Consider the following 17585-nt stretch of genomic DNA (forward strand, 5'->3'; position numbering starts at 1 on the left):
GTGGATTTAACAATAACTATAGTAACACTAGTAACAAACTAATGTTTGTTATTAAAACAAAAAAACCCTTGTTTAAACAAAGTATCATAAAGAGATAGAATAACCAACAGTATCCGCTAATGCTGAAGGTAGTCCAAAACTTAAAATAAATTTGCATTAGATAAAGATAACTTTAAATTGTTGGAAAACACACAAATGACAGCATTAATACAATAAGCTGTTAAAATTTTTGGTCAGCTTAATGCCTAATTGAAAACATATGAAGACTAAATTAAGTGGTAATAAATCAAAGAAGTATGTTCACATAAGTTAAAGGACTGAAATTTACTTGAAATAATAAACTCAACCTCTCAAATGGGGGCAGCGGTAGCAGCATGGCAACATGCCAGTCTACCAAAACCAAGTCCCGGCCCTATCCGGGCTTTTTTCAAGCATAAAATAATACAAAACTCACTCATTAGGAAATCATTGTGTGAGAACATAGGCCTCCATGGTCTGTCGCCATATAATATAAAAATATCAACCTACAAGTATAGATGGTATCTTTGTCTTTTTACTATCTCCTGCCACTTCAGAATAGTTTATTAATAAAACCGGCAGGAAAGTCATGCAACTTTAATAGGAAAAACAGGTTATGGATTTCATAATGGTATCATATATTACAAAAAAAAAAGTCAATTAAAAGAGAAATAACATAAAAAATTTGGCATGAATGATAAAAAAAATACATGGAGAGTAAAATAGCAGCAACAGAAAAAAATTACTTAGAAAATACTATCATTTTATAAAACATTAAAAAGGGAAATAAAGATACATAAACTCAGTAGATAAAATGTAATCATACATAAAAGAGATACAAATAAAAAAAAAAAATACATCAACAGAGTTGAAGGAAGGAAATAAAACAGTGTGAGATAAAATAGGCCTTGAAGTATATTGTGCATTTCATATAATTCACTTTAAAGTATTAACAAAATAAGCCTAAAAAATGTTCTTTGTATCCCTCCCAGCTGATATTCAACAACAGATACCAGCCTCTAACTTTGTACCGTGAACACAAAATATATATATATTTATATAGATATATCCCTCATAAATTATGCGTATAACATACTCTTTAACAAATCAAATCAACATCAAGCGCAGGTGGAGGTGGTGGAGGAGGAGTCAATAGAGATGACATGTCTGGTGGTGGAGGTGGCACGCTTGTAACCGATGGAGGCAGCATCCCAGGGGGTGGGATGTTTGGGGGAGGAGCAACACCCGGAGCAGGAGGATTCTGCATGTTCTGGGGAGACTGCATTCCTGAAGGCACAGGAGGCTGCATCACGCTTGGTGCAGTCGTTGGCAATCCAGGCACAGATGGCTGTTGCATCATCCCAGTCATAGTGGTCTGAATGTTGGAAGTAGTGGGCGGCATACCTGGAGGGCCAGGGTGTTGCTGTTGTGGAGATGACTGCATTCCAGGAGGCGCTGGTTGCATACCAGGGACTGCAGGTTGCATACCAGGAACAGCAGGTTGCATACCAGGGACTGCAGGTTGCATACCAGGAACAGCAGGTTGCATACCAGGGACTGCAGGCTGCATTCCAGGAACACCGGGTTGCATACCCGGTATTGCAGGCTGCATTCCGGGAACAGCAGGTTGCATGCCAGGTACACCTGGCTGCATACCAGGAACTCCAGGTTGCATCCCGGGCATTCCAGGACCTGGAGGCATTCCTGGAGGAGGCGGAACTGTAGGAGGTTGCCATCCCCAGAAGACAGGGGGTGGTGGAGGAGGTGGAGGCGCTGCTTGCGTCCATGGAGGTGGTGCACCACCAGGAGGTGGCATGGCCGTCCAGGGTGGAGGAGGCACCTGCCATGGAGGGAGAGTGGGTGGAGCAGCAGTACCTGGTGGCATGGCTGTGTTGGGGTCTGGAGGCTTAGACCATGGAGGTGGGAGAGAGGTGGGTGGTGGGGCTGTCAGGGCACGTGGCACCATCGACTTGTCAAAGACGCCAGTCGTAGCCGTTGTCATCTTCTTCTGAAGGTTGTTTTGAGACATAGCCTTGTCAGGAGGCGGTCCTTCCCCGAGCTCAGCCATCAATGACATATACTATTAAAAAAAGAAGTTAATTGTATTTATTGGTTTTTATAATACTGGTTATTTTAATATATTATTATTGCTTATGCACTTACTTCTTCATCAATTTTTGCCTTTTCTTTATTATTGACAACAGCAGGGGCACCACCAAGACGCTTTGCTCTACAATCTTTAGCTATATGTCCAGCTCCTCCACAAGTAGAGCAGACAATTGAATGAGTAACATTTGGTTTATCAGGGCACTGAAAAAATCAAAATAAAAAACATCCTTGGTAAAAAACATAAATATAGTGATGACACAAGTTTCATGAAACAGGAGGCACTTTAATAAAACTAATATCAATTTGATGTAATTTTTTGTCTAATATATCTGTGATCTAGTAGTAAATGTGATGAGTCACCTTCACTTCTTTTCAAGATTGTAAATTAAAAAAAAAAAAAAAAAATTACCAGTGGATATCTAACATTTCACAATTCATTAGGGTTCTTTTCTCATTAGCTCATGGAAAAAACTTAAAATGTTTTACAACCTTAACATTAACGAAGGATTCTCAGAAATGTGAAAAAAACATTTTTAAGGAAAGTGATTTATAGCATCTTGGCCTGAGCAGATATAGAAAATAGCATAAATATAAGATAAATAGACAATGAAAAATGCTTTAACTAAACCTGCTGTTCCAAGAAATGAGAGAGCTTGAGTAAATAAAATGATGCAAACTGCCACCCTGACTTCGAAGTAACTCCGAATAGTTCGCCTTGTTTGGTGCTGAAAGCTGTGGAGCCCTTTCAAAGAAAGAATGCCACTGACCAAGCAGTTTGTGTGTTCTTGTTTATCTGATTTTCATTATCAACTATCAATGTTTTACAGTTGTCGCAAAGCTCTTAAACTTCTTCTTTTTCTTCCACTCACATGCCTTTCAGCGTGGGGGTGCTTCCAACCATCAGTTCCATGCGTTCCTATCCGTGGCAAGGTAACTCATTTCGTCCCGATTTACCCTCCAAGCCTTTCTATATGGCTGGCGTATGAGTTTCTGGGTCGCTCTCTTGGTCTTCTCCCCACTGGCCTCACCCCTAGAGTTTTGATTGGATCTATGTGATGGTCCATCCGACAGATACCCATACCATCCCAGCTGCCTCCTCTCCTTAGTTTCCAGCACTGGGCTTATCTTTAGTTCCTCCCTGATCCTGTCATTCCGGACACAGTCTCTTTGTGTTTTTCCCATAATTCTTCTGAGAAACTTCATCTCTATTGCAGTAACACGGCTTTGTAACCTCTCATTCAGGATCAAGCTCTCAGCTCCATAAAGAAGCATCGGTAAGATTTTTTTTCAGTAACAGTATTGCAGATTGTATAGTAGACGGAATTGGCTTTCAATATTCTACTTGAAACTTCCAAATCTACCTTTCCAGACCTACTGATTATCGTGTCCAGATAGGTATAGTCTGTCACCACCTCCATCGTCTCTTCATTACAGACAATCCTGATATTCACTCGAGTTCTGTCGACTTGAACTATTTTGCTTTTTAGGGAATCGATGGTCACTCCCTTCCTCTTCAATTCTTCATTCCATTCCATTACTGCCTGCTGAAGTTGCTTGGGAGAATCTGCAATAATAACAATATTGTCCACAAATAGGAGGAACTGCATTACGACAGGAAGTAGGTTTCATTGGCCCATGTACATTCATGCTGTGCACCTTTTAAAGATGGAGTAGCCTCATCGCTATACACTTAAACTTAGCAGTTGAAGTAAGTGATTTTTAAAACTTCAAAAATTTGGTAAAAACATTTTTTTATGTCATGAATGTCATAATGTTTAAAAATTAAAGTTTGTTTACCTTAAAGGCTTATTTTACCGTAGTTTCATGTATATTTTATTTTGTGTATGTATAGAGAGAGCATTTTAATTGTAATTGAAAAAGCTAATAGCCTTCAAACCTTATGAATGTCAGGAGTTGGTGCAATGTAATATTCCTGGGATTTTGGTTGTATTTTCCTCGACTCGAAAATAATAGACTTTAACCTTACATCAAAGGTGGTGATGTGTTTTAAATTCATTTCATAACCTCTAGAAGAAGTGGGGTTAATAAATACATATGGGGTTAATACAATTAATAAATTGTAGCTTTGGGAACTTGAACAGCCCTGACGATGCTCGGCAAAGTGGGGCGAAACATCGGAAAATAAATAAAATAAATGGTTGTTAACTATTTTTGTTTCCCTGTTTATTATAGCCATCCTTGACCATCTTCTTAATAATTTGAGAAAATTAATATTTTGTGTTAAACTGGTGCAGGTTACGTTTTTCTCAATAGAAAGAGATTAATCAAAGTTAATTAATTACTGCTTACACCATCATAAAGTAAACACAATTTCATTTGAGAAATATTGTTTGGCTAAATCTATTGTAAGTTGTTTTAAGTGGACCAATAGTGATAAATTTTATTTACTTATTGAAATCAACTTTTAATATTTTTCTCAGCCCAGTTTTTGGGCTTTAGATATTTCAATTCTAGAATAATCCCTACACTTAATTAGCTTTTATTTTGAATAAATAAAGTTGAGGTTTTTTTTGGGATATGATTATTTAGAGATGGGAAATTCGCGATATTTCTGAAATAACTTTTGTTATCTATGACCATTTATTCATGATGAGAAGTACTAACTTGATCCTTTTTAATACTTAAAAAAAAATATTTACAGGAAACAGAAATAATTTAACTGTGATATTGATGAAAAAATGGTTTTATTTTTGTGGATTTAAAACAAATTATTGAACATGTAAAACAGTAAAAAATTAATGAACCTCGTGATCAATTGCTAGGATGGTACTAAAAAATAAATATAAATAAGACTAGAATCATAGGTACTTTAGGAGTAGGAAAAAAAGAATGAAAAACTTAACACTATAAATCATCCAAATTAGTAAAATTTAAAAATAAATACAATACCCTTAGCAATATAATAAAATAATCACTTACAAGCCACGACTTATGATCTGCAGCACCACAGTTGGAGCACCGTGGCCCGTCATTTTCTCTTAGGGTACCATTAAGGAGTGCCAGCTCCCTTAGTTGCATTCTTCGCAGATCATTTTGTCCTTCTGGTACTTCTACACCTTGCCTAATGATCTCTTTGATCTAAAAAATCATAATGGTTCGATAAGTAAAATACCTATCAACTTCAGATTAATAGGGTAAATATAACCAAGATTTGGAAAGTGAGTTAGTAACGATTGTCCTATGAAAAACAAAAAAAAATTTTTTTTTTTGGACTCATTCATCCTTGTATTTTAGCTTTTTGATTCTTCACAAAAAAAAATTCGTTAAGGAACAGAAAAAGCCAAAATTTTCTATAGCACTCTGTTGGAATCTCAAGTAGTATGTAATACTAAATAAGAAGGGTTCTTGGTGCTTATAATTTTAATTATAATAGATCTATATTATAGTTTAGTAACAAATAATTTATTTACTGAGCATGTGAACATAACAAATTCATTTTGGGAACCAGTTTCCCCATTATTGACCCCTTAGCAGGTAAAATTATGAGGGCTGTCCAAGAGAAACATCTAAGTCAGAACATTTTTTGATCTAGCAAGGCTAGAGGAGCCATGTTGCCATGTCCCCACCATACACTGTCTGCGGACTGTGCTGATTCTACTTTTCTCACAGTTAATTTAGAGAATGTGCCGCAATAGAAAATTTAGCAGATAGTGAGATATGTTTAGTGGTTAAATTTTCAAGTCAAATTCCTTGTATTAATCTATAGTCAACTATTCTGCCAATTCTGTCATAATTATTTAAAAACAAATAATGACCGACCTTATCAACAGCCTTCTTAACAAACTCAGGGTTGTTAGCAGTGACGTAGGCGTGAAGTGGCTCATCTTCGCCGGGCAGCGGGTGTCCATCTTTCCTACCGACTTTTCCTTCCTTCACTGAGCCCTTGCCCCGAATAATAATCTTAGCTCCAGTTTCCCGCTCCATAGCTAAACAAAATCAATATATTACACTATCACAGATAAAATTAACAATGTATTATATTAATAGAGGAGCTAAATTAAGTTAATATGAATAACATAATGACATAATTAAGTTTTAAGAGAAAATACAAATTTTAAGAGATATTTACATTTTAGAGTGTTTCCTCTAGGTCCAATAAGCAAACCAACAAAGTTTATGTCAGGATGTTCCTCTTGAGGAATCATTACTTTGTCGCTCACTCTCACTATTGGAGGCCTAAAAAATATTTAAATAAATTATAATATAAATATTTAAAACAACAATAGTAAATTACAATAAAATCAGTTTCTCCTGGGTCGATCTATTTTAAAACACTCTGAAAGATTTGCTTGAACTTATTATAATGTTTTTATTTATTACTTTTATTCAAATGTATTAAATTTCCATAAACGTATTAAATTCAAATATATCCCCGACGGCGGATTTTAATAACTATCGAGGAATTTCGCTCCTTCCTGTATGTTATAAAATATTGACGCTAATCTCAACTAGTCAAATCACGGAATATGCTGGAGAAATTATCGGAGACTACCAATGTGGTTTTAGACGAAATCGTTCAACCATTGATCAAATTTTTTCATTACAGCAAATCTTGCAGAAAAAATTGGAATATAATGAGGTAGTTCATCAGCTTTATATAGATTTCCAAAAGGCTTATGATTCTATTGACCGCCAGAAGCTGTATAATATTCTGATTGAACAGGGAATACCAAAGAAGTTAGTAAATCTCGTACAGATGTGCATGACCGAAACGTATAATAAGGTACGAATCGGTAATCATTATTCTGAGAAATTCCAGGTCCGATCGGGTTTAAAACAAGGTGATTCTTTATCACCTATCTTATTTAATCTATCACTGGAATACGTCATTAAAAGTGTGATAAATACCAAAAAGGGTTTAATTTTTGGTCGTAAAATACCGATGCTTGGGTATGCTGATGATTTGGTATTATTGGGTGATGACAAAGAAACTCTAGAACTAAATACAACCACACTAATAAACTACAGCAAGGAACTACGACTTAAATAAATACAGATAAAACAAAATATGTGGTTAGCAGTAGAAACGCTAGCAATTTCGGTGTTTGAACAGGTAGATAAGTTTAAGTATTTAGGTTCTACGGTAACTAGAAAAAAACGAAATTGATGAGGAAATAAAAGCTAGGTAGAAGGCGGGAAATGCTTGTTATTTTTCAATTTCGAAACTGCTTAGCTCGCGTTTCCTATCGAAAAACTTTTTAAAAAATTAGAATATACAAAACCATTATCCTTCCCACTGTTCTTTATGGATGTGAGGCGTGGTCTCTAACACTAAGGGATGAACAGTGTCTTAGGGTTTTCGAAAATAAAGTATTACGCAAAATATTCGGACCGAAAAAGGATGGATTAACGGGAGAATTTAGAAGATTACACAACGCTGAATTAAGGGACCTACACCTGGTAAATATAATTCATGTTATAGCATTGCGGCGTATAAGATGGGCATGTAAGGTTGTAGGGCTTAGTACCGAGCGAATCCCTAAAATGGTAATAAACACTGAACCAACGGGTAAACGTCCGAGGGCTAGACCGAAACGTAGATGGGAGGATTGTGTTAAAACAGATTTAGTGAAATTGGGTTTGGAGGGGCATCACTGGAAGGATGTATACAGAGAGCGTTTGGTGGTATCGGCATCGAACCTTCGGGTTCATTAAACCTTTATTATTATTATTCAAATGTATTTATATTACTGTTCCTATGAAAATATTTGTTAAGTTTTGTTTTTTAAATTCAGATTGGATTTTACCTATGTGCAATATACTACAATTGTTTGCATGTGTTTTTAACTATATTTAAAATTTATTTTTTAGATTCGTTAAAATAAAAAAAATGTATTGGATTACGAGAGAAAATATATTTAAATAGAAATTAAAAAAAAAAAGTTAAAAAAAGATAATATATAAAATGAACAAAAATAAAATTATTACCATGAATTTTAGATTAAATATGATTATTGGTGCGACAGACTGTGGAGGTCCAAGGCCTTGCACAATATATTAAGGAAATATATCACGCGTTTCTTGAAGTGGTTTTTTCATAAAGGTGGATTTGTCACTCCGACGTCTATTTTTCTTGAGTACCACACATTGGCTAATGAGCCTCACAAATGCCCGGGGGAGGCTGCGAGTGAGTTTTGTATAATTTTATGCTTGAAAAAATCCCGGGTAGGGCCGGATTCAAACTCACAACCTTTGAGTTGGTAGACAGGTATTGCCACGCTGCTACCATTGCCCCTTAGATTAATTACACTTCACCTATATATATATACACACACAATTATTTAAAAAAAATAATTGTCTTACTGATTAATGTATGCAGTGCATGCAGCACACCTTTTTCAATGAAGTGTTTTTCTCTCATTCTTCTCTTATATTTACCAATATATGGAATATATAGTAATGGGAAGAATAATGATCATAAAAAATTTCAAAAAAAATTTTTTTTTGTTTGTGTGTGTGTGAACGGCCTAGCAATATTACTAAGTTGAACAAAAATGCATTTAGGAACATGTTTTAGTAACTTTTTCATTAAAATTGGCAAACCAGAAGAGCAACTTTAAAGAATCAATTTTATACTTTTTCTATGATTAAGTCAGAAACAGCTTTAACAATTTTCACCAAACTCAGTAATCTATGTACAATTAAGTGATCTTTATTATCAGGTAGGTATAATCCTCATCAAAATAGTCTAACAGGGCTTAAATGATGAATTAAAAAAAAATTTTTAAGTACGATTTATATTATTTATTCAAAATAAATAACAAGTTCTCATTGTTAGCAATGATAAACAACAGATCAACACAAAATATTAAAGAATGAATAAGGGCAACAGAATAAAGGAGAAAAAAGGCAAAACAGAGACTGAAGTTCGAATCAGAAAAAGCCGAGTCCATTGAGAACTTTCGTCTAACTGTTTTATTCTTGGTAGGAACAAAGTTTAGATTTGTTATTCTCACCTTGAGAAACCTTAAAATACAAATTTTTATATGGTGTGTTTGTCATACACGAATAGAAACAAATTTTCTTTTTTCATTTTTTGAATGAGTGTGCAAAGGTTTTCTACCTTTGGGAAAAATAGAATTTTGAGGAAATAGGTGGAATTTAAGAGAATTTTTAGTAGACTAAAATATAAAATTAGGAAAACTAATTTGATTAAACATACTTGTAGTCAGCAGGTGGTTTAAACTCAGGATTTATTTTAAGCATTTTCTGTATGAGAGTGTGTCGTTCTTCTTCGAGAGCCTTCCTCGTCCTAAATTCCCTCGTATTGAGACGTTTTCCATCGCTGCTGTAAATCGGCTCGGGCGACGGAGACCTGCACAAAAATAAATAAAAATATTCACTAATATAACAATACAACCATAAATTATCTTGAGAAGTCTAGCAATAAAATTATCACCTAAAAACCTATAGTTCCTAAACAAATGAGAAAAATTAGATAGAGTTAAATGCTTTGTAAGAAAATAATCAACTTTAAATAATTTCAGAATGAATGCAATTAATCATTATCAAATTATTAAAAAAAAAATAATATTGTATACACTAGAATAATTAAATGTTTGCATTTTTCAATTGAATCGAATAACAAATTAAAAGTATATAAAAACATATTAATAAGTAAATATTCTTCTAAATTAAGGATTCATTTTACAGAGGATTAAGAGACATGTATAATGTAAAACCCACATAAAATTAAATTATGATGCAAGGTAAACACTTAAGTAAATAAACTATTGTTCAACGATATGATAGACACTTAGAATCCCAAATGAATAGAAATGGAGGATGTAATACTATCATAAGACTATCATCTTGTCTTAATCTCCTTAGCCTTAATGTTACACTCAACATCTGACTATGGTCTTTTCCAGTCAATAGCATATTTTTTGAAAGGCAAATTCTTTGAAAACAATGAGGATATCCGGATACCTAATCAGGATAAGAGAAATTTTTCACCTCAAAAAACCGAGGAATGATATTACCACCAAATTCAACTTCTTGCCGAAAGATGGCATATATTTTGAAGATTAATTTTAAAGAGTAGATTTTATACTGAAATTTAAATAATGCTTATTTTGTTCAAATTATCTTTACAACAAGCAAGTATCTCTTATGCTAATCCAACAGTAAAATAAATTCATTAGAGCAAATGGCCACTGAATCATGAGATAATTACAGGGAAGAGATAAAAATTAAATAAATTATTCCAAAAAAAAAAACAGGTAAAATCTTAAATTATTAATTAACAGAGATCTAATTCAGAGAACAAAATAAAAAAATATTAATTTAAATTACTACCATAAAAATGCAAACACTTTAGACCAATTCAGAGTAATGACTCCAAAACAATTATGAAAAATAGAAATTTCATTTAAGCAATATCATTTTAAAGGGATATTTTCAGCGATAGAAATACATTAAAAAAATATATTTATAATCTTGATAATGGTATTCAAAAGTAAAAATTAGTTTAATATTAACATTATGAAAATTAGTTGATGATCAAAACATTTAGTTCTGGAGTCAATATTCTGTGTTATCAAATGAATAAATAAATTATAAATAATAAAACTAATACCCTCACCAAGAAATTTTTAAATTCAATTAAATTGTGTAACAATGATGATAAAGGGCGGAGCTTATCGAACCAGTAAGGCAATATAATATAAAGTTATTAGCTGATCTTATGCAATTAATTATAGGAAGGTGGACTGAAAAATATTGTTCCAATTTCCCAACTCAAAACAAACCCTACATGTGACTGGAGCAGTGGGGCACAGATTTTACTGCCCACATGTATGCTTCTGGGAGCACCGGAGGCACGGGCACATTAGTAACCGCATACATGCGGCAGTAGCAGTCAAATGGTTAAGGATCTAAACTACATTGAAATAACCTATGATATCTACGGTGAAGGAAGAGAAATAATTATAATGAAAAAACAGTCAAAACTATTTAAGCCAAGAGATATTGAATTCTTGAGTTGACGAGTCAATTGAAAATTGATTTTGAGGAAGGAATAAGAATTTAAAATTTGTTTAATTGACAGTTAATAACTGTAAGAAACTTGCAGTTTCTTAGTGTAACATTACCAAGGAATAAGATTCACATAAACTTCAAGTCACAGTATCCGAGCCCTTAAAATTTAACTTATGAAGTTCATATTTTAACTTTATTTTTATTTCAAGTTAGACTAATAAAATTTAGTATGAATTTATCAATGGTCTAGAATTAAAAATAATAATAATAATTTTCTTGGAAAGGGTATAAAATATTAATACAAATACAATTAAAATTAAGGAGGTAAATTCAATAATTAAAGAATGTTTACAATTTATAAAACAATTAACCTAAAAAAAGAGAATTATTAAAATAGGCAACCCTAAATTTATGACGACCTGAAATTATTATTAAACATAATCGATCTGGCTGGAAAGAAAAATTTTAGAACCATTAAGTTATTAAAACAATGATAAAATGGTAAGAAAATAGATTAATCCTGAAAATGATTATTAAAAAAAAACTGATTAAAATGAAATTTAAACAAATTAGTTTAAAAAAAGGTTAACTGCAGGGTCGTCGCAACTTGTGCTGAAAAAAATTCTTGATTAATCGATAAGAGTGTAATTTGAGAAGCCAGAGAAGCGCAACAGGCTATTTAGATGATTGAACACAAGAAGTTATCAATTTCTTTTATTCATTTTTAATCGCAGTACCAATATTTCAGTAGATATTTAAAAAAAAAAAATAAAGGCCTAACATAACCCGAAAAATATACAGAAGAGATCTTTAAAATTTTAAATGGAAATTGGTCTCTTAATATAAGAACAAAAAACAAAAACAGAACATGAGATATGACCTCAATTAGGAAAGGATTCTCAAAAAAATAAAAAGGATATTTTCTCTATTGGGCAAAACCAATAAAATATACAAGAAAAAAGAAATTAAAAAGACTTACAAGCGGGCTAAATTATAAATACCGTACAATGAGATACCAGTGACCAGCAGACAGTCGCCAGGGCTACACACCACAGCTGGTAAAACCTACAATTTTTTTTTTTTTTTTTTTTTTTAATGATCTGTTTTGTGGGACTTTTTAGTTAGTAAAGGGTTGTTATTTATTAACCTTTCTTCTGGGTTGACGGGAATTCCCAAATCACCCGTCCTCAGCTTCCTGCTGACTTCCTCGATCTGCAGCTGTACTGGAAATTTCACAAATAAGCGATTAAGTTATATTTGATTGTCCCTATATGTTGTATGTCAGATATGCCATACAACTATGAAAAATAATGAAGAAAAAAAAAAAGTATGCAGTAACTGCAAAAACTACTCAGTGGAATAACATATATATATTTTTAACAAAAATCTTACGGATCACATGAAATGATCATTTTTAATAAAATAGACAGCATATGTTGAGATAGAAAGTTTATTAAGTTTACAATTAGTAAAAACATCACAACACACACAATTATTTCATTAAATCCTTGCCAATAAATAAATCCATACAAATAAATAACTTTTGAAATAATTTTTTCATGATCATCTTCTGAACCCAATGGCATAAGTTGACTTGTTAGGTCAGTAGAAAGTTATAGATTTAAAACATAATTTCTTAAAAAAATATCATTTGTCAAAAACTAATTTAATTTGTTTTATGAATAATGACATGTCTCGTACTTTCATGAAAAAAATATTAATAATGATCATTACTGAAATTCATCCACACTTTTATAGTATTTCTGCCCATAAAACGGCCAAACACACCAAATTTCAACTTATCCGCTACACCCAACAGCGCCAAGGCAATTTAGAACTCGTTTGGTTGGGATGTTATGGACCAATCTGCTTACTCCCCTGATTTGTTGCCCTTAGATTTTCTTCTTTTCACCTGCCTGAAGACTGAAATGAGTTGGAAAAATTTTTATATCAACGAAGAGGTGAAACAAGAGATCCAGAAGCGGACAAAGGAGATGGTGGGACAGTTCTATAAGGACATCAAAAAGCTTTGCCTCGACTCGGGACCTGCATAGAACAGGAAGGTGATTATGTGGAAAAGTAAATCTGTATAAAAAAAAAAAAAAATTGAGTAATTTTAATTTCTTGACATGCCTCATATCAGCAGGAGTTTTTTTCCCTCCTAAAGTAAACAACAAATGACTTAAAAACCTTTTCATTTGTAAAAAAAATAAGGAAATCCTGTATAAAAAATAAAAATGAAGGTATTATTTATTCTGTAAAATAAACTTCTATAAAATTGTGATGTTTCTCTTCAATCTTAAAAACAATTTTAAATAACCCAATAATTAACTTTTGATAAGGTTTTATTGAGAATGGATGATTTATGAAATGCCTGTTTTTAGTGTGATATCATGGTATGGAAGTAAAACTCAAGTCCCAACCAACTTACTACCCACTCAATTCAAATAATCCACCAACATGTAAACCATATGATGAGCAACCTCACTGAACAAGAACTATGAAAAATAATAATAAAGATAAAAAAAATTGAGATAACTACTAAAACCAATGATTTATTGATGAAATTAAATATACAACAATAAAAACAAACTAAATTGCAAACATATAAATGGGGATGGTTAAATAAATAGATAAAAACAAAATATTGTAGAAATAGGATAATTCCCTTAAATAAATTCACTATAGTCCATTTCATACAAATTATCCATTTAAATATTAAAAAACATGATATTTTTAGGCACAAATCTATTTCTAACTCAACATAGCTTATAGTCAAACATGTCGAATCCAGACAAGAAAATTGCAAATTCTAATATAATTTAAAATTTTCAATTAGGAAGTAAATCATACTCAACATTTGATATGAACCGTAAAAGTATTAATAAGAATATAAATAAATAAGCTTTCCAAGCATATAGGGACAATTTAAAAACATTACAAAAAATTTATAAAATAAAAATACAATAAACTTAAGTAAAAAATTAGGATAGAATAGCAATTTATAAATAAATTTAAGTACAAACTTACCAATTATAGGCCAAGCCAAAATTTAAGAATACATTTATGTCAATAACAATTTATCATAATTAATTAAAGCATAAAATTTTGTTGTTTTATTAATACAAATTAAAAATAATAATAGAACCTTAAAAATACTTACAGATATATGCTTGTTCCTGTTCTTTGCTCAAATTGGTAGGTAAAACTGTAGGCATACCGAGGATAAATGATTTCTCCATTTCATCCCCACCCCATCTCGTTTTTCGTCGTTTTCGACGTTCTTCACGGGATAAACCTGTAATATAATTTTGGTATGGATTCTTTAAAAATCAACATCAATAAATGATTATTAAAGAATATAAGGCCTTATTAAATTAAAAAATCTATCAAATCTAACATACTCTGGGACCTAATGATTTCTAGGCCTACATACTACAACACTGTTTCTCTGCATACAAAATAGGCAATCAAAATTTTAAGACATTTGACATGGTTTTACCCTATAATAACCACCCCATTGTCCAGGCCTCTAAAGCAATAAGTTTTAACCATCATGAACTCTTCTTTAAAAAAAAAACAACAAAAAAACAACTAAATTTTCCCCAGTACTATTTAATTTGAAATAGTTATCACTTAACCACAGTATATGTTTAATAGTTAAATAATAAAACTACTTTCAGTATTTTAAAGATAATAAAATTGACAAGCTTTCATCAATTTGGATGTGGTAGTATTTTTAACACTTTAAATCATTTTTGATTTTACTATGAAATAATACTTATTAAAATTGTTTAAGAAAGTTTAATATTTGGTCTCTTGATATAAGAAAAAAAAAAGGACTTTCTAACATAAGAATTCTCACTAAAATATTTCGGTTTGCAATCTAATTCCACTCTCAAAACCCCACTCAGGTATATGATGAATCACACTTAATTGTGTTGGAGCTGTTAACTACTTTATAGGTTATCTACCAGGTGGTGGGCAGCAATGAAATTTTTATATTTATTAAAATAATTTTTAACAAAAAAGTTAATTACTAATAATAAACTTGCCTTAAGTGACAGTAGCTACATTACCGCCACAGTTACTGACTTTAAGCTTTATAGCAGTTGCTGTCACGGCTGTGAAGTATCACCGTACTTTGAAATGTGACAGTAACTGAACTGCTGTATATAACATAAACTGTCACATAACATACTATACCTCATGAGTCAGTAACTTTACTGCTACAATATGTACTATGAGCTATCACAAAATAGTTATAAATAGATAAACTGATAAGATAATACAATTGTTTTTCTATCAGTTTATTTATTTATGACTACATAATTTATCAGGTATTATTTATCTTTCCCAAAAAGTTCATTCAAGATAACACATTTGTGTTTTTCTCTCAGTTTGCAAGGATAAAAAAAGAAAAATTAAATTAGAGACAAGTACAACTCATTATATTACGATTCAAGGGTTAAGGATATTGAGACAAAAAATACAGCATTAGGAAAATATTAATTCCACTTTTAGTTTAGAATAAATTTATTTCAGAAAATGACTTAATTTAGATAATAAATTATAAAAACTAATGAGAAATTACAAAAGGATAGTTGAAACTGAATATGCCATAAGGAATAATCAACATTTTTGTGAAATCATACATTACAAGCTATTGCTATTCAAGAATTTTAATTTAGTAACAGTATTAGTTTACAAAAACAAGCATCAGAAGCAGGAACTTCAAAACTAATTTATACAGAAATGCTACAAGTTAGTATAGGGCCAATCTACACTGATAACACTCCGGTGGGAGGTTTATTAGCAGTAATAATTATAATATATGGAAAACTTTCCTATCTTCTAACTTCCCTATTTGAATTTCCCATGACTGGAGCTTGTTTTGATCCTTAGTATCTTAGCAACAAAAATCATGACATAGTTCTAAGTATATGAATGCTGTAACTTGCATTGTTATCAAGAAATCAAAATTCTTGAAAAAATTAAAGGATATAGTTTATAAAATACAATTATACAAAATATAGGTTTTATCTTATCGCATATTAAAGTTCAGTTTAGGTTGATAACATCAGATCAATGAAATAACCTGCCATGACTGGGCAGAATTCTAAGTTCAAAAGACAAACATCTGACATTAAATTATGTTCATATTTCTAAGAGGTTAGTTTGTTCCAATAGTTGACAATGCAAAACCAGCTATCAAAGGAAATTTAAGATTTGTTTTCTATTTACTTTGGATACCAAAATTATATTTAAAAGTTATAATTAATTAGACAATATCTGAAGCATTAAGTGTAAATTACTAATTAAAATGTGTTATTAGAACCTAAATAATCACTAACCTGGATTTTTGAAACATACTTTAAATGTTTAATGTCCCCAATATAAATAACAATACAAACAAGTTAATATAACAATAATTACCATCATATTCCCTTTTTTGGGCAGCACTTTCGGGTTCTGCAGTTTGCATTCTGTCAGGATAGTGACAAAACTACCACGATACCTCCTCGTACTTCTCTCAATATCTGAAAGTTGGAATATTTTCTCACTTCTTTTACTGACAATAAGAAATATAACACAGAATGTATAAATCCAAAATCAATTCACCCGCTAGAGAGACAACATAAGCGAATTCGATCAACTACAAATACAACTCTACAGCTACGTAAGTAGTGGCGATGGCGTGCTTCTATTATTCCAATGCCTTCATAATCAGTACAATGAAAATCAATATGTGTTTTTGTGTTTGTAATTCATAACGTATTAATGAAATCGACATTTTCATAAAACAAAAACTTATATTTTATTAAATAAAAGATATTCTAAATTTTTTTCTATTTGTCTCTTTGTACATTTTTAAATGAATTTATTATTTCTGAACGCAGTTACAAATTATTTCCCGGGAGTCCATGCGGAAAAACGTGTCTTATTGTAAACAATTTGATTTATTAAATGTACTATGTCCTTGAAGACGAATTAAAAATTGACGCCTGTCGCTTTGAAACCGTCAGAATAAAACATGGCGGCAAATATTATTATTGAAAATATTGAGTTATTTTTTTAACAAAAAATGCAAGTCATTTCTCTGGACAATGTAATTCAATTTTAACTTAAACTACACAAAAGTTTTAGTAAATGTCTATGAAAAGTAGGTATTAAACTATTTCAGGTGCATGCCACCCGAAGTTTATTTCATGCTACAATAACCAAAAATTTGGTAAATTCAAATTTATTTTTTTATTCATCCTTTAAGGTAATGCGGGTAGCTCAATGTGCTACCAATTCCAGGGCCTGGGTTCGTATTCTGCTGTGAGAGATAATTATTTATTTCGTTACTGTAGCCGAGAGTCAAACCAGAAGAAAAACCTGGCGTCATGTGATCTTCAACAAATAACCTCCTTTTATAATTGTCGTTAAAAAAAAAAAAAAAAAAACAGTACTTC

The 17585-nt window shown here is 31.7% G+C and overlaps 1 protein-coding gene across 4 annotated transcripts; it reads right to left on the reverse strand.

Annotated features, from left to right (window-relative positions):
- Window positions 1–819: 819 nt before the first annotated feature.
- LOC106677081 (splicing factor 1) lies at window positions 820–16898 on the reverse strand. 4 transcript variants are annotated; one of them, XM_014414769.2, is made up of 10 exons: window positions 16750–16898; window positions 16564–16667; window positions 14291–14425; window positions 12275–12350; window positions 9311–9463; window positions 6218–6324; window positions 5908–6074; window positions 5068–5226; window positions 2182–2328; window positions 820–2098 (listed from the first exon to the last, which is right to left on the reverse strand). In XM_014414769.2, the coding sequence occupies exons 2-10, from the start codon at window positions 16610–16612 to the stop codon at window positions 1118–1120; spliced, it is 1974 nt and encodes a 657-aa protein (XP_014270255.1). In that variant the 5' UTR covers window positions 16613–16667; window positions 16750–16898; the 3' UTR covers window positions 820–1117. The 4 variants fall into 4 exon arrangements, with proteins under 4 accessions (XP_014270255.1, XP_014270256.1, XP_066908642.1 ...); XM_014414770.3 differs by having other exon boundaries at window positions 16564–16830; XM_067052541.1 differs by lacking the exons at window positions 16564–16667; window positions 16750–16898 and adding an exon at window positions 15183–15320.
- Window positions 16899–17585: the final 687 nt, after the last annotated feature.

This window comes from Halyomorpha halys, unplaced genomic scaffold, assembly GCF_000696795.3.
Source record: "Halyomorpha halys isolate HHAL.00 unplaced genomic scaffold, Hhal_1.1 Scaffold86.1, whole genome shotgun sequence".
In the NCBI taxonomy this organism is placed as follows: domain Eukaryota; kingdom Metazoa; phylum Arthropoda; class Insecta; order Hemiptera; family Pentatomidae; genus Halyomorpha; species Halyomorpha halys.